The sequence below is a fragment of the Sparus aurata genome, chromosome 2 (assembly GCF_900880675.1).
Source record: "Sparus aurata chromosome 2, fSpaAur1.1, whole genome shotgun sequence".
NCBI classification, from domain to species: domain Eukaryota; kingdom Metazoa; phylum Chordata; class Actinopteri; order Spariformes; family Sparidae; genus Sparus; species Sparus aurata.
Window position 1 is genome coordinate 11,262,666 of NC_044188.1, and position 24,617 is coordinate 11,287,282.

The 24,617-nt window shown below is 40.7% G+C and overlaps 2 protein-coding genes across 4 annotated transcripts in view; one reads left to right on the plus strand and one right to left on the minus strand.

Annotated features, from left to right (window-relative positions):
• Window positions 1-7,127: 7,127 nt before the first annotated feature.
• Window positions 7,128-12,781, plus strand: acad8 (acyl-CoA dehydrogenase family, member 8). The gene is made up of 11 exons (XM_030403779.1): window positions 7,128-7,294; window positions 7,891-7,991; window positions 8,328-8,497; window positions 8,930-9,039; window positions 9,206-9,282; window positions 9,377-9,514; window positions 9,632-9,767; window positions 10,738-10,835; window positions 10,955-11,107; window positions 11,192-11,294; window positions 11,419-12,781. The coding sequence occupies exons 1-11, from the start codon at window positions 7,177-7,179 to the stop codon at window positions 11,472-11,474; spliced, it is 1,260 nt and encodes a 419-aa protein (XP_030259639.1). The 5' UTR covers window positions 7,128-7,176; the 3' UTR covers window positions 11,475-12,781.
• Window positions 12,782-12,846: 65 nt separating this feature from the next.
• The window catches only part of esamb (endothelial cell adhesion molecule b), a 73,553-nt gene continuing 61,782 nt past the window's right edge, over window positions 12,847-24,617 (minus strand). For 2 of the 3 annotated variants that reach the window (XM_030403752.1, XM_030403768.1), the window contains exons 3-8: window positions 22,456-22,657; window positions 21,909-22,064; window positions 20,293-20,337; window positions 16,783-16,905; window positions 16,549-16,678; window positions 12,847-15,206 (exon numbers count right to left, since the gene is read on the minus strand). In XM_030403752.1, the coding sequence (XP_030259612.1) occupies window positions 14,738-15,206; window positions 16,549-16,678; window positions 16,783-16,905; window positions 20,293-20,337; window positions 21,909-22,064; window positions 22,456-22,657 (1,125 nt within the window). In that variant the 3' untranslated portion in view covers window positions 12,847-14,737. The remainder of the gene's footprint in view (window positions 15,207-16,548; window positions 16,679-16,782; window positions 16,906-20,292; window positions 20,338-21,908; window positions 22,065-22,455; window positions 22,658-24,617) is intronic. The other variant, XM_030403761.1, reaches the window with a different exon arrangement.

The following is a 24,617-nucleotide window of genomic DNA, read 5'->3' on the forward strand; positions in this document are numbered from 1 at the left end:
CCGGGAAATTTGTATGTTGCAACAGCAGAATATTACAAGACAGAGAAATAGAAAAATAGACAAAAAAAAAATATTAAAAGTAAAGAGAAAATAGAATAGAATCGACAAATGTACATATTTACATGGATAGTGCAAAAATGCAAAAATAAAAATGCAAAAATAAGCAACAAGTTTTTATATACAGATTTTAAATAAAGGTAATAAATATGGGTGATGAAATGAGTTTGAACAGACTTATTGCACGGTGCAGAGTATGGGGTGAGGTCTATATGGAGCAGTGCAGGTTGTAAAGTCTGACAGCAGCAGGAAGGAAGGACCTGCGATACCTCTCCTTCACACACTTGGGGTGTATCAGTCTGTTGCTGAAGGAGCTGCCCAGTGCTGTGAGAGTGACCTGCAGGGGATGGGACTCCTGCACCAGCAGCGATGACAGCTTGTTCATCATCCTGCTCTCTCCCACCACCTGCACTGAGTCAAGAGGGCATCCCAGGATGGAGCTGGCCTTCTTGATAAGTTTATCAAGTCTCCTCCTGTCTGCTGCTGATTGTTTCAGTTCAACATGTTAAATGGGTTTTGATTACTAAGACGAAATATAAATGGTATGTCTGTTTAGAATGCCTGCATTTATTTGATCTCATTTATATATATTATATAAATAATATAATTATATTTTATTTAACCTGTATATCTACATTGTTCAGCCACAATATTAAAACAACTGCCAAGTGAAAGTGAGCATTGATCATCTTGTTACAATCAAATGTTCTGATGGGAAACTTTGAGTTCTGTCATTGCTGTGGAGCCTCTTTGACAAACACCACCCACCCAAACACCGTTCAGACCAACTACAGCCCCTCATGGCAAAGAACCCAAAGTGTCAAACTGGCCTCCTCATTCTCCAGATCCCAATCCAGTTGAGCATCTATGGGATGTGCCAGAACCAACTCCCATCCATGTTGGGGCCCCAATGGCTCATTCTTGGCTCAGACTGCATCCAGCGGAAGCTCAGTTGGATTGAGAACTGGGGAATCTGGAGGCCAGATTGACACCTTGAGCTCTTTCCCACATTCCTCGGGTCATTTCTGAGCAGTTTTTGCAGTGTTGCAGGCGCGTTGTCCTGCTGGAGGGTGTACTCGGTCTGCAGCTGTGTTTGGGTGACTGGTGTTTGTCAAAGAGACATCCACATGAGTGCTAGGACTCATGGTTTCACAGCAAAACATGGCATTGGAACACAATGATGAATGTTATTTATTTCACCTGTCACTGGTTCTAATGCTGTGGCTGTCAGTGTATACACATGTTAAATGCTTTTACAGATACACTCAAAACCTCCACAAATAAACACACAACTTCCACAAATATACACAAAATAACCATAAATACGCACAAAAACTCCAGAAATTCACAAAAAACTTCCATAAATATCCACATTTAACCACTGGTTAAATAAAGACCAGAGAAATGAAATATCAATAAAAAAAAGCGACTTTTTCTTATCCTCTTGACAATTGTATATCTGAGTTGGTTCTATTGATTTTTATTTTATTTTTATTTTAGTCTCTTTTAACAAGACAGAATGCAGTAAAGGATCCCAGATCGGCACTTGAACCCAGAGCGAAGGCAAAACTCCATTGACAGGACGCCTGCTCTACAAACTGAGCTGAATAGCTTACAATGATGTGATCACTCTCTGGTTATATCAGTGTAAACCACGCAAAATAAATCCCGCCAACATATTATCTGACGAATGCAGATGGTGCGCTCCAAAAATGGGCTGTCTCGCTCATTTCCCGCATGAAATTAGTGCATTTCCCTCCAAAACTTTAGATGCCTAGATGAGTCACTGACAGATCTTCACTCTGATCCAAGTAGCTCTTCTCTGAAGACACGAACATGGTCAGTAAACTGTTCTGTACTAATCTGCTTTATGTGTACAGTTACCTGCTTAGTACAGGTGTATTCATGTCTATGTGGGAGGTGTACAGATCAGTTATTACTTAACGATCTCAGGTAATAAGCCCAGGTGATGTTCCTTCATATATCAGCGAGCTCCACATAGTACCTTCATGTTTTCTAAGCCCATTTTGTTCTACGTATGTGCGGGTTAAAAGGGAGCCAGCCTCCCTCTCATGTCGGTGAAATTTGTTTTTGCCTCAAATCTTTCTGAAATAACCCTAAATAAGAGAAGATGTCTCATTCAACTGTTAAGTGTTGAAGTAAATTCAGGTGGAACATAATCCTCTATAACTACATCTAATTAAATCTGTGATGGAAGTTGTGTTTTGCTCGGTGCACCAAACCTCCATTATGATTTTGCTCATTTTAGCTCTGCAGTGTTTATTAGCACAGTTCATTAAACATTGGTCACTTTCTCAAAACACGTCGGTAGTTTTGGTAAAATTGGCATGACACTTGTTTGAAATGTATGTTTTCTTTAGAACAACATGAAATCTGGTTAGCTTAGGTTTGCTGGTCAGTTTAAGTGAGTGGTTATGTTATGTTATGTTATGTTAGCTAGCTGACTTTAAAGTTGTTGGAGATGCACTGCATGGTTTGGAAAACACTAGCAGCGGCTCAGCTGCCATTATTATTAACGGGTAAGGACATATTAACCGGGTACTGACACTATAACGAGCTTATAAAGACCTCTGAGTCTTTTCATCTCTGTTTTTACAGACAGGTTTGCATGTTAGCTAAAGTGCGTGTCTGTTGGAGAGTGTTAGCAGAAGCCACTACAGTGTCACTGTTGGGACACTAGTCTCTCTCCCTATTTCCTGATTGTCTTTAACAAAAACTAATTAAAAAGGCAAAGAAATTTGCAAACAAGCACTGTACAAGTTACTTCAATGGGAAATAAAAGATGGAAGTAAAAGGAGTATTTTAAATTCGTTTTACTAAGTGCTATTTTGTAGGCAACTGGACTTCAGAATCAGAATCAGAATCAGAATTCCTTTAATGTCCCGTAGACCGGGAAATTTGTATGTTGCAACAGCAGAATATTACAAGACAGAGAAATAGAAAAATAGACAAAAAAAAAATATTTAAAAGTAAAGAGAAAATAGAATAGAATCGACAAATGTACATATTTACATGGATAGTGCAAAAATGCAAAAATAAAAAATGCAAAAATAAGCAACAAGTTTTTATATACAGATTTTAAATAAAGGTAATAAATATGGGTGATGAAATGAGTTTGAACAGATTTATTGCACGGTGCAGAGTATGGGGTGAGGTCTATATGGAGCAGTGCAGGTTGTAAAGTCTGACAGCAGCAGGAAGGAAGGACCTGCGATACCTCTCCTTCACACACTTGGGGTGTATCAGTCTGTTGCTGAAGGAGCTGCCCAGTGCTGTGAGAGTGACCTGCAGGGGATGGGACTCCTGCACCAGCAGCGATGACAGCTTGTTCATCATCCTGCTCTCTCCCACCACCTGCACTGAGTCAAGAGGGCATCCCAGGATGGAGCTGGCCTTCTTGATAAGTTTATCAAGTCTCCTCCTGTCTGCTGCTGATTGTTTCAGTTCAACATGTTAAATGGGTTTTGATTACTAAGACGAAATATAAATGGTATGTCTGTTTAGAATGCCTGCATTTATTTGATCTCATTTATATATATTATATAAATAATATAATTATATTTTATTTAACCTGTATATCTACATTGTTCAGCCACAATATTAAAACAACTGCCAAGTGAAAGTGAGCATTGATCATCTTGTTACAATCAAATGTTCTGATGGGAAACTTTGAGTTCTGTCATTGCTGTGGAGCCTCTTTGACAAACACCACCCACCCAAACACCGTTCAGACCAACTACAGCCCCTCATGGCAAAGAACCCAAAGTGTCAAACTGGCCTCCTCATTCTCCAGATCCCAATCCAGTTGAGCATCTATGGGATGTGCCAGAACCAACTCCCATCCATGTTGGGGCCCCAATGGCTCATTCTTGGCTCAGACTGCATCCAGCGGAAGCTCAGTTGGATTGAGAACTGGGGAATCTGGAGGCCAGATTGACACCTTGAGCTCTTTCCCACATTCCTCGGGTCATTTCTGAGCAGTTTTTGCAGTGTTGCAGGCGCGTTGTCCTGCTGGAGGGTGTACTCGGTCTGCAGCTGTGTTTGGGTGACTGGTGTTTGTCAAAGAGACATCCACATGAGTGCTAGGACTCATGGTTTCACAGCAAAACATGGCATTGGAACACAATGATGAATGTTATTTATTTCACCTGTCACTGGTTCTAATGCTGTGGCTGTCAGTGTATACACATGTTAAATGCTTTTACAGATACACTCAAAACCTCCACAAATAAACACACAACTTCCACAAATATACACAAAATAACCATAAATACGCACAAAAACTCCAGAAATTCACAAAAAACTTCCATAAATATCCACAAAACCTCCACAATGACACACAAAACCTCTACAATGACACACAAAACCTCTACAATGACACAGAAAATCTCTACAAACCTCCACAAATTCAATAAAAACTTCCACAAATACACACAAAACCTCCACAAATACACAAAAACCTCCACAAATATACACAAAATCTCCAAATATGCACAAAATCTCAACAAATACACAAAATCTCCACAAATATACTCAAACTTACCACTGCTCTTCTTTCTCATCTTGCAGGTGATGGACGGTTCAAAGGCAAATCATCAGGACGAATAAGACGAGCCAAACATTGGATACGAGCCGCCGCAGGAGCCTGAAGGAAAAGTGTGAGTATCTTTCACCTGCACTTTACGAGGGGGATCAAACCTGGCTGATAAATCTGATGGTCAGTGTTCGTTTCTCCAGAACAAGAGCAGCCAGGAGCTGAAAGTGTGGGCAGAGGAACAGGCTGCTGAGGACGAGTTGGACAACGGTTTCCTGAACTGAATCCTGATTACCCGTAATCAAGTTTTGTGGACTGACATTGTGTATGTTTGGTGCACGGCCCAGGACAGGAAGGCTCTGCAGCGGGTGATTCATCCATCCACAGAGCATCAGTGAAAGTGGAGAGGTGAGGTGTCTGCTCAGAGCTCAAAGAATACTGAAAGAGACTAAAACCAGAAGTAACCGCTGACGTAGCTTCTGTCCTCAGGCTGTGAGACTCCTGAACATCCTCAACAAAATAGACTGCTTTGGTTTCTGTCCGTCTGTGATGTAGTGTTACGACCCCTGAGGTCGTATAAACATTTCTGTATGCGCTTGTCTCTCCTCCTTGCCTGAGTGTGTGTGTGGGATGGTTGCAGGTGTGTTTGTGACTGCAGGTGGTCCAGGGAGCTGATGGATTGCTGCCTTGATGCCAGGAGTTTAAGGATCAGCTCCTCCCAGTTCCTCTGTTGTCCCAGACTGTCAGCTTGGTTGATTGTGTACAAGATGTGTGTTTTGAATAAAACCATTTAAAAATGCTTTGTTGCTGGTGGTGCTTAGGTGACAGGAAGAGGGGAGTCTCATTTTCATGTTGGTCCAGGGTTTCCCCTTGGCCCTGGTTGTAACAGTAGCATTAAATGAGTCAAACGTATTTTATAAGCCTGGTGTTGTCAAATGTTTTCTATCAGATCAGTAGGAAATGTTGTGCACAACAGACTCACACTCTCGGCTGTATAGACTTCAAACACAAGAGCGCCACCAACCCTCAGAAGCTCCTGTGTTAAATTACAAACTTAATTTCAGGAGGAGAACAAACAGTAAAAGTTTTCATCATTTCCAATCCACATCAATGCATTCAGAATCTCCTGTCGCTCACAATGTAACATTTTGGCAATAAGTGTTTTTAAAACGAGCAGGAGGTATTTCCTTTAATTAAGCAAACTCACAAACATTATTTCATTCATCAAAGCAGAAACTCCTGTCAAATATTAATGTTCCCCATCTTTGTTTTTAATAAGTATTTTGTAGTTAATGAGTACGACTGAGGGTCGGTCTAATGTCCATGGACATGTTTGTTGGACATTTTGTCCCTCTCTCTCTCACAGACCAACTGCAAGTGTCATGGAAAATAGTAATAAAGCATTTAACTAATTGTACAACAAATGTCGGCATTAATAGATTATTTATTAGTCAAAAATAAACTAAATTACAAAGTCTAATATCGTTATTTAAGGATTTTGACAAAGTATTACTCGAAAAGTACACAGTAAAAGTACTTATATTATGCATGCAAGTATAGGAACTACTATGTTCAGTAGTGTATGAATCTTGGACTGCTTATGGAAAATGCGTTTTTTATTTAGTAATTCTCAGTAATGTTCAAGTTTTTTCAGAGATGAGTTTTTTCGGACAGTTTAATATTAATAGTAAGTTTGCTATTTATGTTCTAAAACCAAACGTTACTTTTTGTAAGTGTTTTTAGTGTGTATGTTCAGAACCTGGTGGCTTATGTTATGTTGGTAATTATCATTTTTGTGCTGATTTATACTTTAACCACTGGTGAGGTAGCTGTTACATTTCCTGACACCAGCTGTTTTATCTGCACTCTGCTGGAGTGACTTTCTTCATTCTGTATTTGTCACATCATGTCATCGTGTGTAACCACTTCATCCCTTTTTTGTTGCTAGAGCCAATCCCAGCTGTCTCTGGGCGAAGGCAGGGTTCACCCTGTACAAGTCGCCAGCTCATATAAGGTTTAAGTATCGGACAAAATGCACGCTGATATGGGTATATCTGTGATATATCTGTGGAATTTAGATGGTTAATAATTCCAAGGGGTCATGTAAGTTAAAATGACCCTGCTTGTAGTGTGTTGTGAGAAACATGGGAAAACTCTGCCTGAATCAACTCAGTCCACTACATACAATTTAAAGGTGTATTTACTCATTATTTTAATACAGATATAGAAAGACATTGTAGTAGGTAGAGAAGGAAGATAACTGGATAAAATGGAATTGTAGAATTAGGTGTACAGGTGTGTCGGGGCAGGGTGGTGCTCCCATTGGGCCATCCCCCCTGTTAAACATTAATATATTAAATATATCACCTACTGCTTAGGGCAATAAACAGGACAGAACACACTTCCTGCTAAATGATGGTTGATGAGAACGTGGTGTAATCTCCTTCAATGGCCACACGGGGCAGCAATGAGACCATTAAGCACTCAGCGTCGACTCAGCTCGAACTACATTTCCCAGCAGCACCAGCGGCTCGGTGACATAACTCAACACTGTGGAGGTAAACATGGCGGCGCTCGGACCTTTAGGAAGAATAGCCAGATTCGGTTCCAGCATCTGCAGGAACCATCGTTTAATTTACAACCGGAGCCCACAGAGACGAGGGATAGCTTCATGCATCGACCGTAAGTCACAGAAAACGTCAACAGTTAGCGTCAAGTTAATTTAACGGTATTTAACGGCCGTGTGTTATAACATCTGAACTGCACAGGTAATAACTTTGTCAAGCTAACAGAGAGGTGTTGACAATCAGCTTTAATCTCCCCAGCATTCAAACCAGCAGTGTTTTGACCTTAATTACAACCCTTTCACTGCTTTTCAAAAAAATTATTTAGATGTCCTAGCTTAGCTGTCATTGGCTAGTTTTGTTCCTCCTGCTCCTCCAGTCATGAGGCGGAGGCAGCCACACTCCCCTCCCTAACACCGCCCCTCCTCTCAGGCAGGTTGTCTGATGTAACTGGGAATTTTAGAAAGTCTGAGTGGGGTTATTTCATACCTTAATTATTTATTGTCTACAGTCTGGATGCTTTCCCTCAGCTTGCTTGTTTCCTGCTTCAAAGTATCTATCAGTTTTGGAAATACGTAAAGACATGTGTCACCTTCAGGATGTCTCATTGTGAACTGATTCATATTTGCAATCAGTCATTCATATCACACCTTCATCTGTGCCTGGTTGCATATCATTTAATCCGTGTGTGTGTGTTTTTCTTTTTGTCGACAGCTTCTCACGGGCTCACGGATGAACAGAAGGAATTTCAAAAAGTGGCCTTTGACTTCGCCACCAATGAAATGGCTCCACACATGGCAGAGTGGGACCAAAAGGTATGTTTGAGCAGATATTGTAAGTAAGACTTTGTCAAAACTGAAGACTAAGGTTTCATAATGTTTGGCCAGAATATCCCCCCTCTAAACGCAGTAATCCTTTCTAATAAAGCGTACCCGAGTAGGCAGATTCCCTGCTGAGGTGAATAAAGTCACACATCTTAAAGTGAAACTACAATTATGTGCATTTCTGCACCTTCACCATCCCTAAATGTGAAGTACCTGTCTGTCTTGGCGGATTTTCTTTCACAGTCCTAAACATTGTCAGGTCTGATGCACATAAGATTATGCTTTGTCTAACTTGCTTATAGTTTAACATCTTTTTCCCCTCCCTAGGAAATGTTTCCCGTAGAGACCATGCGAAAGGCAGCGGAGTTGGGGTTCGGTGGGATTTATGTTCAGCCTGACGTCGGAGGGTCGGGTCTCTCCCGGCTGGACACGTCGGTCATCTTTGAGGCTTTGTCCACTGGATGTGTCAGCACCACAGCTTACATCAGCATCCACAAGTACGAAACACTCACGTGGCAAAAATGGCATGTTCATTTGAATAAAACACGATGAAAAGATTAGTTATTAGGCTGTTTTTGTGAGTCAAGTGGATGGATTTTTTTTTTTAAAGAAAATTGAAAATCACTTTAGGTTGGCTGTTCAGGTTCGTTTAGAAAATCAGGCAGTGGCACAAGTAATTAAATTAGCCATCATTTTGTGAGGCTTTTAGAACACAATTAGTGACATCTTCAAAGTCCAACATTTTTGACAATTCATCATTACTTGAACTATTTTCATTGATTAATCTCCCAAGATCCTTTTGGTACCTTCCTTCTTTGATCTTGTTAAAATTGTGAACACCGACCACTTTAACGGGGTACTATAATGATAGCCATGACATATATTTTCTCAATTTCCAATTAATTTGCGTTATTCTTCTCTCTTTGCAGCATGTGTGCCTGGATGATCGACACCTTTGGTAATGCTGAGCAGAGAGAGAAGTTCTGTCCCATCCTCTGTTCGATGGAAAAGTTTGCTTCCTATTGTCTCACTGAACCAGGTCAGTCTTTCATTTGCAATACATTTTATTTTCTTTTACAGATAAATACATTTTTGTTGGTTATGTAAGCAATTTATCTTACACCCATGCTGTTGCTCTGTACATGTCTGGACTTAAGCTGAGGATCAACCGCATTGTTGACATGTGATCTTTGATTTCAATGTAGGCAGCGGGAGTGATGCTGCTTCCCTTCTGACCACTGCACAGCTGAAGGGCGACCATTACATCTTGAATGGTTCAAAGGTAAATTCACACCTGTCTCTACTCACTGTGTAACTGCTAAACGTCTCTTAAACAATGAGCCAGAAACATGTCTGATCTCTTCTTGGCTTTTAAGGCCTTCATCAGTGGAGGAGGAGACACCGACATCTATGTTGTCATGTGCAGAACTGGGGGAAAAGGCCCAAAAGGCATCTCCTGTTTGGTGGTGGAGAAAGAAACCCCAGGCCTCAGTTTTGGCAAGAAGGAAAAGAAGGTAGAGTCTCTCGCTGTTGGATTTATTCAACTTGCTGTGTAGGCAGTGTTTGCAGGTCACCACTAGATGGCAGAATCGAGCCACAGTCACTCAGCTGTTTCTCAATCTCTCCTCCAGGTGGGTTGGAACTCTCAGCCGACCAGGGCGGTGATATTTGAGGATTGTGCCGTTCCAGTGGCCAATCGGCTCGGTGCAGAAGGGCAAGGATTCGGTATCGCCATGAGGGGCCTGAATGGAGGCAGGATTAATATTGGTGAGGAGGAAAAACACTACTAAAGGAGTTACACCACTATTGTAAAACAGGCAATGACAGAGATATTTAATGTATTCTCACAGCTAGAGAGCTTATTTGGAATCACCCATTTTAATGGAAATTATGTGGTCAAAATACAGACTTTGTTTACATGTCAGTGAGCAGAATTATTAGAAAATTAAGTGAAGTGAACTTCATAAGCAGCAGCAAAAACAACCTCTTTCAATTCAGGACATTCAAAGGGTTTTGCTGCTACAGTCTTATTCAGTCTGGCCTGTTCAGAAGCTTATGATGCTAATATTAGGAAATTTAATTGCTGAATAATTGTCATTAGAGTCAGTTCAGCAGTGTGACTGTTTTCTCTTGTAGTGTGCTGCTTTTCTACTTCTGACTGACCGTTTGAACATTGGCTAATGTCAGTGATGAAATGTAACGAAGTACATTATTTTACTCAAGTACTGTACTAGTATTTTTAGGTATTTGTACTTGAGCATTTCCGCCTTCTGCTACTTTGTACATCCACTCTATTACATTCTGGGGGGAAATATTGGACTTTTAACTACCCTCCATTTACATGTACACGACTATAACCATAGATGCAGTTAATTTACAGATTGCATGCTGCACCAGAGCCAAAATTTAAATTGATTTATTTCATCTGTAACCGATTCAAATGTTTTATATATATATATATATGTATACTGATTTGAAAAAAAAAGAAAAATGAACCTTGCATACAGTATGTGTACATGCTTGAAAATATATGTATAATTTTACAGAATTACATTTAGTTTCAAATACTTTTACTTAAAATACTGTTGTATGAGTGACTTTCACTTTCACCAAAATAATATTTTAACATCATAATTTTACTTTTTCTAAAGTATGACTTCTGGGTAGTTTTTACAACGCTGGCTGTTATTAGTTACTTATTTTTAAGTCACATTTTTTATGTAAACGCTGCCGACAGCATCCTGTTCTCTGGGGGCGGCTCATGCCTGCGTACAACTAGCGAGGGATCATCTGTTGGTGCGAAAGCAGTTTGGAGAGACGCTCTCCAACAACCAGGTAGGTGGCTTTTTATTTTTAACAGTATTTTCATGCAAGGATCCAGGTATTTAAATGATGGTCCTGCCAGTGAAAAAGTTATCTTGAATTTCTTCTCACCCTGTCTTTGTTGTGTGAAGTTTCTTCAGTTCAAACTGGCAGAAATGGCCACCAGGTTGGTTGCATCTCGCCTTCTGGTGCGCGAGGCGGCGACGGCGCTGCAGGAGAACCGGTCTGATGCGGTTTCTCTCTGCTCCATGGCCAAGCTCTTTGTCACAGACGAGTGCTTTGATGTGAGTAATACTCAATAAAATAGTGTTACTGATTTTCAACAAAATGTTTTCAGTTTTTCACCAATGTTGCCTGTTTTTATTCAGATCTGCAACCAGGCTCTTCAGATGCACGGTGGCTACGGTTACCTCAAAGACTATGCAGTGCAGCAGTTTGTCCGGGACATCAGAGTACATCAGATCCTAGAGGGTGAGCTTAGATAACAGTGACCTTATTTTGTATATTTTTTTAATAACTGATTTGAATATGATTAATTTCCTTATATTCAAGAGGGTCGTCATGCTATGGCTTTGTTTTTTTGCTTTCCCTGAAGGCACAAACGAGGTGATGAGGATGATCATTTCCAGAAATCTGCTGACAGAGTCGTGATAAATCTTTTCCGCTGGATCTTCAATGACGTCAGTAGTGACCATTTTTTTATGGTCTTCATCTCTGGTTTGTTACTGTGTGACTGGGTTCCTTAAATGCCCTCTGCATCATAGGTCTTCTAAAGGTCATCATAGGATCTGGGGTATCCACGAAGAAAAAAAAACATTTTTTCTAGGATAATTTTGGGTCACTGGTTCACTGGTGGCAAGGCTTTAGGAAAGGCGATGTGATTCATCAGTCTGTTGTCAAACTCTCGTCAGAGCGAAATGTCTCAGTGACAAGTGCACACATTCACAAGAAAATGTGTTGTTAAAAAACGATTAACCCGACAAATATTGACTGAATTTCAGGCTACTCTTTGGGATAAATGCTAATAAAGAATGTCATAATGCTGACATTTGGTATTCAGCTCAAAGCACAGCTGAATGTAAGTATAATAAAAGTAGACAAAGCACATTTTATTTAAGTACAAAATGCAGCTGATGAGTGCTGACCATGTCTGTCAAAATCTAACAATGTTCACAAGCTATATGTCAGCCTTGAGTTGTATCTTAGCAACTGCACACAGGATCAAGAGTCTACAGCCGTATTAGCAACACTTAAAGGCTATGTGTAGGCACAATGGTGCATTGAGTGATATGGTTACATGCTGATGTTTAGCATCTTAGATCAGCTTGTTAGCATGTCAACATTTGCCCATTAGCACAAGCGCTAAATGACGAGTCAAAGGATCATCCAGTTATTACAATTTTAGAGGCATAAACCTGTGTATCAAATTTAAGGGCGACACAGCCAATAGTTGTCGAGATATTTCAGTCTGGACAAAAGTGTTGAACCAACTGATCTACCAACAATTTAATCCCTAGAGTCGTGCTGCTAGCATAGAACAAAACATCTTTTGATTTTGCCAACTACAAATCACAACATCTCTCTTGATTATGCCTCCAAAAGTTTTGTTTCCAGTGAAGCTGCTAGTGTGGACATAGATTTAGTTTTGTTTTTCTATGAAAAGCTGCTCTGTAAAACAGTTTCCATTTGTGAAAAGAGGTCTGGCTTATTTCTTCCACATTATTTTTAAATCATTTAACACTAGTGTTATTAAAACGGTATGGTCATTCTACTGTATATCACACATCTGTATCAACATCTGTCCTTGAAGTGGCCTTTTAGATCTAATTTATCCTCATGGTTACTGTATTGTACTGTATTGTTAACCTTTTGTGTGCATTACATAGTTGGTATAGTTTTGGGTTGAAAATGTCACTTTACTGATCACACTCCAAATAAAAGCATTTTTTTTTGCATTCTATGGTGAGCCATTATTTACGTTACATAGGAATTGTTCGCAGGAGAAATTAGTTTTAGAGCAGTCTCGCTAAAACCAAACACTTCCAGAACACTTTTATTGAAAAAAAATCAACAATCAAAAACTGCATTAAAAGTGCTACATGTAGCCCGTCAGCATGGACACATCACCGCCACATCGTCTGCAGTATGCTTACAGGAAAACAAACAAGACCATCAACGACCCAACTCAGCTGACGGCTTCATATGTTTGCAGTAATTATATCATACAAAAGCACCTGTGAACAAAATAGTCAAAAACCATCAACTTCCACAATGCTGTACTCACTATTTTAGTTACATTCCATCTACCATAACAGGCAATAAACTCAAAGTACGTTCTCTGAGCAGACGTCAGCGCCATGAAACCATACTGACGCTGCTCCAGTAGGTTAAATAAAAAAAAAAAACCCAAAAAACAAAACCCCTCACGTGAACACAAGTACATGTGGGTCAAACAAAGCGAGACAGTTGAAAGATAAAATACCTGAATTGTGACTTTGCTGGCTTTTTGCTCTGAACTAGTGCGTCGAGCCTGAGAGAAGTGACTGAACAGTGAACCTCACACAGCCGCCAGCAGTGAAATACAAATGAAATTATAAAAAATTGTTTATATCTGCTTTATTCATATATTATACAAACGCAGTGAAAACACTATTTTTGCAAGAACTGCAAAACTCTACGCAAACCGAACTGTTCATTATGATTTACAGTGTCCAAACACACTGCATTAAAGGGACAGTTCACCCCAAAAACAATAATGTACACATTTTTTCCTCTTACCTGTGGCGCTATTTATCCAACTGGATTATTTTGGCATGAGTCGCAGAGTTTTGGAGATATTTGCAGTAGAGATGTCTTCCTTCTCTGGAATATAATGGAGCTAGATGACGTTCAACAGCAATGACCCGATTACTAAAGATAATCCACAGACCTCGTTGTGAACAGTTTCATGTAGGAACAATTTTCTTTCTGCAAGGTTTCATCACACATAGACTTCACTTGGAGTTATTCTTAGGTCCCAATTTAGAATTTCTTACCTTTTTATCCATCCACTAATGTTACAACTCAGCTGAAGAGGACGTCATCAATCCTCTCGTCCATGTGTTGCAAAAAGTACCCAAAAGTCATAATTGAGTAAAATTCAAGCTATCGTGTTGAAATGTTATTTTGGTAGTGAAGCTATGAACGGATCTGACATTTGTAATGTTTTTGTAATCAGATTATCATTAATAATAATGATTAAAAATTGTGCTGTAAATTGTGAACTAACACTGGGGCTGATACCGTAGGAAGAAAATAGCTCTAACATGAAACTGCTTCCAACAAGGTCTGTTGATTTTCTTGAGTAAGTGGGTCATGATTTCTGGAGACAGACGTGGCTTATAGTGCTCAAAGCGTCAAAACAATGCATTTGCAAGAACTCGAGCCATCTAGTGCCATATTGTTCCATCATATTCAGGTGAAGGCAGACATCTGCACTGCATATTCAGAAAACTCTGCACAGCTTGCACCAAAACTCTCTAGATGGATAAATAGCACAAAAAGGGAAAACTATATCTTTGATTTTGGGGTGAACTATCCCTTTAACTCTCTTGAAATGATTGGCGTTATATGTATCCAGCTTAGAAATCTTAACACTATTAGATACCATTTTGTTCTTATTAGAGGCGTGTAAATAAAAATATATTTCTCTGTGGTGAGCCAGAACGCAGTGTACAAAAAGAAACTAACACTGAGTCAATTTAACAAACAGGAGGGAGAGCTTTTGTGCAAACGTAGCACAAAACCACCTGTGAGACGACATTTCCTCCCCTCACAGCCTCTCGAGTCTTTGTGGAGAAAGTGCTTTTTCCATTTTAAAGGCATACTTTCTCTCCATCCATCACCACTGTCCTCTTACTCCCCCGCTGAAGCTGCTACACCAGCGAGCCGGCTTGGCTTTGAGCAGGCACCATCACGGCCACAGCTCCCATGCGTGTCAGGGTGGAGGAGCTCATTTGTGGGGACACAGTGAGTGGAGGTGGCACCTGAGGCTGAGCGCCCGCAGTCCTGCTGGGGATGGCGATCACAGGGCTCCTCAGAACCTGTGGCGGACCCCCGTTTGTAGTGGGGGGACGTTTGAGTTTGCGCGACGGGGTGCCTCCCATGTTGTAACCAGGAAGTCCCTGCAGCGTGCTGGCTTCTCCCGGTCGCAGCTGGTAGGCATTGATGACCGAGCTGTCTGAAGCCGATGTGGGGGAGTAAGGGTAGCTGAAGTTCGGCTGGTGGGGGTCTCGGGGGCGAGGACTGGTGGCTATGGAGGACAGCGTGCCGTTCTTGGACACGATGTCTGAGCCGGTGTTACTCTTTGCCCATGACACTCGCTTCGGTGCCTGAGCGTCCTCCCTACGGCACAAAGACAGAAGCAGAGGAAACAAAAACTCATTCATGAAAATGATGACAAAAAAGAAAAGGGGGAAATCTTTGAATCTCTTGAATACAAGTTTTAGGCACCAGTGACTTTAGGAATAAGCATTTCATAATTATTCTTATCAGATCAATATAATTCTTTAATACAGAGGCACACACTGTCGGTTTGATTTATTAATAAAATGCGAGGAGACGACGTGCATGCTCATCCTACTTATTTGTGAGTTCAATGGATCAATGCTTCTGTCTGGCGGTGCCTTGAATAAATTCAACATGACTGCAGTGAGTCGAACCAGTTACTCTCTTTGTGTTCGCCTCAAAACACAAATTCAAGTAAAGTACAAGTACATCTAAAGTACATCTTTTTTCACAACTGCATACACATCACATGTGATAGCTGTCATAGTCTGGGTGCAGGTTATTACTTCAAAGCCTCTTCCAACACACATTTTACACTTTATAAGTTACACCTGAACAATCGAATGAAATTTGATACAACAGTTTTGCAATTAAATCTCCTTTAATTAAACCTGCACTGTGTCTTAAAGGAGTTCATTAAAATATGTACACTCAAAATTCAGTGGGTTTTCTAATATTCTGCTCCCTTCATGTATTTAAAAAGGAAAACAAAAACTTAGAAACACCTTTCAGTATAATGTAATCTAGTACAACACCACCTTTATAAAGAGAACTATTATGCTTTTTCCTTACTTTCCTTTCCTTCAGTGTTTAATATCAGTTATTGTGCATGTAAAAGGTCTTTAAAGTTAAAAAGGTAAATGTCCACACCAACTGAAGCGCCTCTCTCCCACAGAAAACTGCTCCTGAAACACCTCGTCAGTAGTCCCGCCTTTAATTCTGTGACTTTGTGACATCACACTACGTCACCATGTCCTCCATTTGCATAATTTATGTCTCGTGTCTACTTGGGCATGTCAGAACTGATTTAGCACAACTGCTCTGTTGCTGAAAGTAGTTATGGCTCAGGCATGTGTGAGCTGACCAATCAGAGCACACTGATTATTCAGGAGGCGGGGCCTTAAACAGACAGACTCCAAAACAGAGCGTTTCAGGCAGAGGGGGAATTCAGAGCTGCAGCATTGGACAGTATGAGGAAACTGATGTGTTTTTTGAGCATTAAAGCATGTAAACCTATTCTAGTAGTGACCCCAAATAGAATTGTAAATCAGCAGAATATGTCCCCTTTGAATACGACCTTTATAATTTCAACAACAGACTGAACATTACAAACATAAAGGCAGACGTCATGACAGGTGTACCTAATAAAGTGGCCACTGAATACAGAGCAAAAACTCACTTGATCTCGTTGGCTATCTCCTCCTCAGTGTCCCGTCTCCTCCTCAGTATGAATATGAGGAAGAGCACCATGGCCACCAGCCCCACTATGGACCCCAGTGTGGCTGCTGCGATTATGCCTGCGTTGGAAGCTGGGAAACAGATCGCACATCAGTATTTATACTTTATGAGAGTCAGAGCGGTGTTATCTAAAAAAAGCAGTGGAGTGAAAATACAGTTTCTATTGTGTACGTACAGGTGATGACCTCCAGGTTAATGGAGCAGCTGTCGGAGCCGGCCGTGTTGCTGGCTCGGCAGATGTACTTCCCTGACATGCTTTTAGTGAGGTTGCTCAGCCTGAGGGTGCCGTGTCGCTCATCTGCAGAACAACCACACAGTTACACTCACAACACAATCATATATTTATGTGACCTGGGCAACTAGCCTAGAAAACTATACAGGTCCATATTAAATTACTGTCCCATCACACATGAGGAGATTATACAGTCAAGTCATATTATAACGTCATGCAGGAAGGAACTGTATGGACATTTCTATCGGGGATTGAAGGAAGTTCCACCAGTATTTAAGCACTTCTACAGATATTTTTGAGTTCAGCCAGTTTTGTCAGATTTTACACTTGGAGTTGCATATTTCTGTACGCTGGTGTGTTTGTTAAAGGAAGCTTAAATTATGCACTCTGTAAAATACAGTGACACAGAAAGCGTCTCACTACGAACTGATTCCTGACTCCTGATGTTTTTGGAGGGAATTGTTTTCCTTTACAGGTATAAAGCTGTGTGCTGTATCACAGATTCATCCGTATCATGATATCGTGTTACTATGAGCAGCATATCATGGTGGTGTTGAATCATTATATACCGATTCCCACCCTTAATCCAGAATTTAATCCACAACTGGCCCGTGTCCAGTACAGTTTATGGATTCCACGGCACATGATTCTGCAGTCATGCTTCATAATGTTTGTCAGCAATTTTAGTTTTTTTATATTTCCACACGGCAAGGTCGAGACACAGCAACGTCTTCCGTGCATTAACACCCGGGCATCTCCATTCAACACAATCTGTTCCTCCTGGCACATCTGGCTTTCAAATGCTGTGTTGTTGCAAACATAGGCTGCAGAGAAATAAACAAGCTTCATGAGGGATTTATCACAACAAATCCCCTGAAATCCAATCGGAGACGTCATATCCCAGCATGTCTTCATCTGATGTGGTTTTGCTTTCGTGGGGATCGTAAGTAAAATGAAAGCGGGCGTGTTGGCGCCTGTTTTGTGGAATCACCCTCCTTAAGAGTCGTTTCCGATTGGGAGGGTGTCCTTGTAAGTCTCGGCGCGCACGTGCCGCTCTGTGCATCGAGTCGGTTTTCAAGAGAAAAGTAATGCAACCCAGGGACACATCCAAATCTTCCCAGATGAGAAGTTAAGGTTCGCTTTAGGTCAGCAAGCGACATATTAATGTAAGAGACCTGAAAATCCTTCACAATCATTGTGTCCAAGCAGCTGCCTTCATCCCAAAGTTGGGGGGAGCGTAGCCTGGACCAAGCTTTGTGTTCGCACCATCTGCTACTGCACCACCAGGAGGGAGGTTAAAGAAGGTACAGGTGCACACAAACCATTAAGCCTGGAACTACAGTAAATCCATAACTTTCTGTTATAATCAAGAAGTACTTGTCTCTGTCGGTCTGCTAATCATTTTTTTGTCTTGTGAACACATGTGATCACACAATTTAAAATATCTTAAAATCACTTATGATCTGTTAGTGAAACCAGCTGTTTTTACTCACATCTTTTAAGATTTTAACGTCATTAGTAACCTGTGAACCAGAATATTAAAATCATGCTCAACATATCAAAATAAAAGCAGGTGCCAAAAAAAAAAAGAAAAAGAAAAGAAAAGAAGCAGATGGGTGTGATATCCACCTGTCTCTCTGATTATTTAATCCCTGGGCTTTGAAAACCAGCTGTGAAGAACCAAACCCAATTGTGGCAGATTAGCAGAACATCAGCTGACTCTGAGCTTTGAGCTGGGAGGGATATCTGACGTTACAGTATAGGAGCCGCCTCGTACCAAGACAGGAGCATTACTCATATCACCCTGTCATCACTGCAAGGTCAATGAGCAGCGTTTGTCAAAGCTTTGACACATGACACGTGATTAATGTAAATCAGCAGCATTTTTATATGGAGCTTACGGTGTCGTTTTTCCTCCACACATGACATCATCCCAAGCTACAGGAGATTGTTTTTCATAATTCATGTATATGAAAAGAAACGCACACATTCACGTGTCAAGAGGATATTTTTTTAATAGCCCATCAATTACTGCAATTGACTCTTTATCATTAATTTCATTTTACAAGGGTAAAACAACATTTCTACTCAAATCTACATTGTAGTGGACGCAGTGCTTTAGGTAACACAAATAAACATGACTGTACAGGATCTATATATTCACTCACTACTCTATTCATCTATTCATTCATGCCACTGTTTCGTAATTTAGCTAAAACCACTTGTGGAGTAAGGCTGCAAATAATGATTAAACCTTGGCTATACCAAAAAAGATGATATCAAAAGGTTAGATCAACTTGTTTTGGCAGACAAATTGTCAAAAACGTAAATAGTTTTTAGTTTACAATGTTATAAAAACAGATTAAAGGAGCAAATTCTTAAATTTGAGAAGCTGGATCAAAAAACATGCATAACCTAAAATGAAAGCATAACCTGTAAAGCTGGACAGTATAGCCATTTGATGTTAATTAGTTATTTCTGAGCTGGTACCCATTAGGCTTTACTAGCTAATTTAGCTCGGATAATTGGGCTAAAACCTGTTAAATCCTCTGCTTTTGTATACATTTGAAAGAAAAAAAAGATTATACATATTTTTTATCTTTTTTAATGAGTTTGGCTAGTTAGGGAGCTATCTTTGGACAGAGCGAAGCTAGCTGTTTCGGCCCACTAACTGGCGAGCTAACCGGTTCCTCACATATAGCCATGCTAGTTCATGGCTCCATTTTATATTTACTGCAGTGGACATACATGAAAGTGGTTATCCTTCTAAATTTGATAACTCACAGAAAGGAATACATATAATTTTAAAGAAAGATACCTTTGAATTATTTTCTGTCGACTGACTAAGATCCTAATCGTACCTGTATGCTACTATGGAGGCGTATAAGTAAACACCAGTCATGGCCTCAGCAGCCTACAGACTAACACAGCTTTAAAGACTTTTAGTAGAACATGCTTACTGAGGGTCTAAATAGGCTTAGACTGTCACACACAATGAACAGATGAATGAACGCAATGGGATGACAACTAAATGTAACACAGCATAAATACTACAAAGATTTAAAGATCAAATTCAACCCGTTTTTTTTAGGACATGAAAATATCACATATATTCCAATGTTAAACAGCTGGTCATTATCCAGTATGATTACAGTGATTCTTTCACTGTCCACATTTTTTTTTCCCAAATGTGAACTTTTCAGATTGAGTGGGATTACCACCTGGTTGGACGCTTTACGCTATAAGCCTTTATTTTAATTTTTTGTCTTTTTCCCGATGGTAATCATCTCTAAAACATAATCCTATAATCATTCTGACAAATTGGGTTGATTTTTTTTTTTTTCCTTTAAAGCTTTTGCACAGCTTACGGCTCTAATACTAAGGAGTGACTCCAGAAACTAGGGTGGGATGGAGGACGTTAAAGGGAAAAATATATGAGTGAAAACCTCTTACCCATGAAGCCAAGGACAAGCATGGGCTGAGGGCAAGATCTCCATTCTGGGGTTTTTTTTTTTTTTGAAAAAAAAAAAAAAATAAAAGATGGCAGAGAGAGTGTGAACATGAATGAGGAGATGCAGACTGATGGAGGGGGATGGGCGGGGGGTGTGAGGGAGTGAGATGCGCCGCACTCTCAGTCCCAAATCCAACTTATGCCTCTTAGAGGGGTTGATCAAGTAATGACATGGGGCTTGTTAGATTAGGTAGCAAGTCGACAGGAAATGAGGAGTGCTGAGAGAGGATCAGCAGAGAGAGAGAAAACAGACAGAGAGAGAGAGAGATTGCTGAAAGAGATAAGCAGTGACGGCAGAGTAAAGTTCATGTGTCACAGAGAGCGAGAACATACATTAGCGCAGTGGGATGTAAAGTGTGGTTTGCGCGTACGCATGTGATGTAGGATGAGTGTGCGTACTGCGCAGCGACACCCCGGGTCAGCCCACAATCAGAGGGAGTAGTTTTCATTTCATGAATCTGAGGACTTTTCTGCTCTAAAGAGATGAGGGCCAAAGATCGAATCAGCCTAAGTCCCGCTGATCAGAAACATATGGTGTTTGGTGATGGTGCCGCACAGACTGAAAACAAATATCTACTCAGTAATGCAACAATAGCAGCACACTGCATGTGCATTTTTTTTTTTTTTTTTTTTAATCTCTCTGCTTTGAGACGAGTGTGGTGTGGTTTGAGTCATCTCAATCAGTAAAGAGGATTTCACACTTGTTAGCTTGTTGCTGCATGTTGTGGGGATGACCCAGCATCTTTCTCTGAGTTGCATCTGGAGCATCTATCAGTTAAGTAAAGCCCATACAGGCTTGTGTGTGATACTGTGTGTGACCTGACGACATGGGCAGCGCCTAATCTCCACTCGAGGTGTTAGAGTCAACCGGAGGGCGCGTGACATCTAGACCTGCACATTACCAGGATTACAGATCATTTCATCTTGCAGGTTCACTTCAGTTGCATATAAATCTTAACAGGGAAATCAGGCAGGCGGATGTTGACCGTACTTAAGGCAAACATTTCTCTCATCTCTTCAATTCCAAAACTAATAATATTAAACAAAATTAATGTTCTTCAACCCAAAGTAAGTACATTAATTCAAAAATTGCCATAAAGTCTTGTTTCTATCTTGATAGACCCCTGATATGTTATGATGGATTAATGTTCGATTAATATCCTTGTTTAGGAGGATATCAAACAAAAATATAGACAAAAAAAAAAAAGAGACATGCAAGGAAGATGAAACTATCTTTTTCAGTTGAGTAGTTTCTGCACGCTTCCTCTCAGGCTGCCCAACACCTCGAGAGCCTTCACCAATAAGAGAAGTCAACCTGTATTTAGCCTGAAGGGCGAAACCCCGGGACATCAATCTGGACGGCGCTCCATCAATGCTGTCTGCTCATTATGCTTAATTGCTGTGAGTGTGCAGTAATGAGGAGACTCAGAGGAGCCTGTTAACAAGCGGTCAACTGTTTCCTCCGACAGCAAATATTAAGAAAAGATGTTAGCCTGTAAGATTTGTTAACCGTGTAGCTAGTATTGGAATTTACACCCTCCCTTGTTGAAATACTCACTCTGCATTGGGGAGAAGAAGACCTCAGACAGGGGAGCAGCCTTGGTCCATTTGTACTGAGGGATGGGTTTCCCGTGTCTGGACTTGCAGCTCAGAGTCACGTTGCCCTTCACTACTGGGTTCCCTGTCATGGTGCATATTGGTGGAGAGGGAGGGACTGCAGAGACAGACAGACCGTTAACACATGTCAGATAAGAATACATGGTCAGTGACCTTCTGTTGAACTTGTACGTCAGGCCTTAATCCACTGAAAACAAAGTGGAGATTTCACCGGACAGTGGTCATATTACATACTAATAAGAAAAATATCTCACTCCCTGCGGTTTCCATCTGCTGCTGGAGGATGATATGTGACCTCTGAGCTCAGCCAATCCTTCAGCAGCAGATGAGTCCTCGCTCACACATGATTTTTTACCCGACCGATCTGATCCGAACCTGATACGAAACGTGTTCACAGCTGCAAAAAATATTCAAATCCGGGGAAAAGATACGAGACGGTCCTGATTACATCTAACCTTTGAAGTTCCTCGGCTGCCACGGTTCATTACCTTTGACATTAAGGCGTATGTCTCCGGAAATGGCGGGAGCTCCAGAGATGATGACAATGCAGACGTAGAGTCCGGAGTCAGACTCCTGGGTGTTGTTGATGTAGATGGAGAGGTTGGCTGAGGGCATGGCCACGCTAAAGCCCACTCTTTTGGTGAACTCGTTCTGGCCGTACCCGATCTGACCTGAGCTGTAGTTTATCACCTGAGCAGAGAAAACACATTCATAGAAACACTGGATTTAACTTAAAAAAACACACAATTAGGTCATTTTTGAGTCATATTCAACATATATTTAAAATAAGGCACTAAAGAGACTTTTCTCTCTGCTCTAGTTGAATTTTTTTTCTTTAATTTGTACTCACTGCAGCCGTGTAAAGATGTGCAGATTAACCATATAACAGAAAATCACCGCCCTTCATCAAGATTATCCTGTCATGTACAGATGGTGGATGTTGAATTTTAGGCTGATTTCCTGTCTGAGTTAAGCTCGCAGGCATCGACACTGAAACTGTTTAGATTATATTAATCATGTAAAGACCCTACACATTCACACACACGGTCCAGTTCAGTTCGTGCTACACACAGGAGGTGCAGCAAAAAAGTGGAGATGAAATGTCATTAGCGGCGTCCTTTCGCTAATGACGTCCGTCCGTCCCTTCCTTCCGCTATGCGTTACACATCAGCACCGGTGTCGGAAATAATCCTAATCTCTCCAGATCATCCTCTTCACCTCACATGTATCACTAGATGGGTTCCTCAGGACATGACAGTGTCATGGAATATACTGAAATAGTAAATACGCTCACTTAATCCAGCATAGATTCAGAGGTGAGGGAGGTCATGTATATCAAAAGAAATTGCCGTTCTTTTTAAAGGACCAGTTCGCCAAAAAATGAAAATTCAGTCATCTCATTCCTCTCATGCAGATGGAACGTCAGGGGGAAGTTTTGTAGTCGACTTAACATTTCTGGAGCTTTACAGCAAAACAGTGTTACAGAATTCTTATAAACAACTGAAGTAGATGGAGACTTGTTTTTAAAAACAATTTTTCAGATCAGTTTGAGATCCCAAGGCTTCCGCCGACTTTGAGCTCTTCTTTTTCATGATTTAAAACAAGTCCCCATCTACTTCAGTTGTCAAGGAAAACACTGTAACGTTGTTTTGCTGTGAAGCTCCAGAAATGTTTTATGGATTATGAAACTTCACCCAATTTTCAGCATGTAGGTGAGGAGATAATTGATGAATTTGTGTCTTTTGGGTCCATTTTTCTTTTAAAGAATTTATATTGTTCTGAAAAGTTCACTTGAAAAGGTCTTCTGTATCCTGTCGGTATGCAGTCAGCAGCTTTTTTAATTATTCTCTTTTCTGTCAATTATATCTTCAATTACTCTATCAATAAAATGAAGGAAAAATGCTGTTCACATATTCTTGAAACCAAACATAACATCTACAAAAGACTTGTCTTGTCTCAACCATCAGTTTAAACTCAAAAATATATTAAAATAAAATAACAAAAAGCAGTGAAAAGCAGCAAATATCCTCATTGGAAATAGAGCTGCGCAGTATATTGTTTGTGTATCGCCATCGCGATGTATGCGTGTGCAATAGTCACATCGCAGAGCCTGCGATGTAGGACGCAAATGAATTTATCTAATTTCAAAGGAACCTGATACACACTGTGCATGCAGACTCTGCATGCACAGCGATCCACCAATCACATTAGTTCTTATTCAGTGTGCCGAAGCAGACCAGCCCCTGCACATGGAGTGAGTCGCTGGTAACAACATTGAAAAATGAGCAACAACAAGAGAAAACTGCGAAAACGAAGACTTAGTGCCAAAAAGAAAAGCAACGTCAGTTATCTGGAGTTATTTCGGCTACAAGAAGGATGATGTTGACCAAACAGATGTTCTGTGCCACAAGAGAGGTAACACAACTAATTTGCATTTACTTCGGTACCACACAGCATAGTCCTGCACGGGTCTTTGCAATCCCGCACCCGCCCGCATCCGCCATACTTAAAACTTCATCCGACCCGTTTTCTGACAGTCGCACAAATTACATTCCGCACCCGAGCTGACACGCCATAAATTGATACCAACGCCCGACCTGCACCCGAAGGACGGACGCAAGTTTTTAAAATGAAAGTAAGCTAGCGTGGG

Excerpts from the sequence above, each read along its gene's own strand:
- acad8 (XM_030403779.1), top strand. The coding sequence starts at position 7,177 with ATGGCGGCGCTCGGACCTTTAGGAAGAATAGCCAGATTCGGTTCCAGC. Across the intron at positions 9,040-9,205 it reads CTATTGTCTCACTGAACCAG|GCAGCGGGAGTGATGCTGCT; the intron begins GTCAGTCTTTCA and ends ATTTCAATGTAG. Across the intron at positions 9,283-9,376 it reads ACATCTTGAATGGTTCAAAG|GCCTTCATCAGTGGAGGAGG; the intron begins GTAAATTCACAC and ends TTGGCTTTTAAG.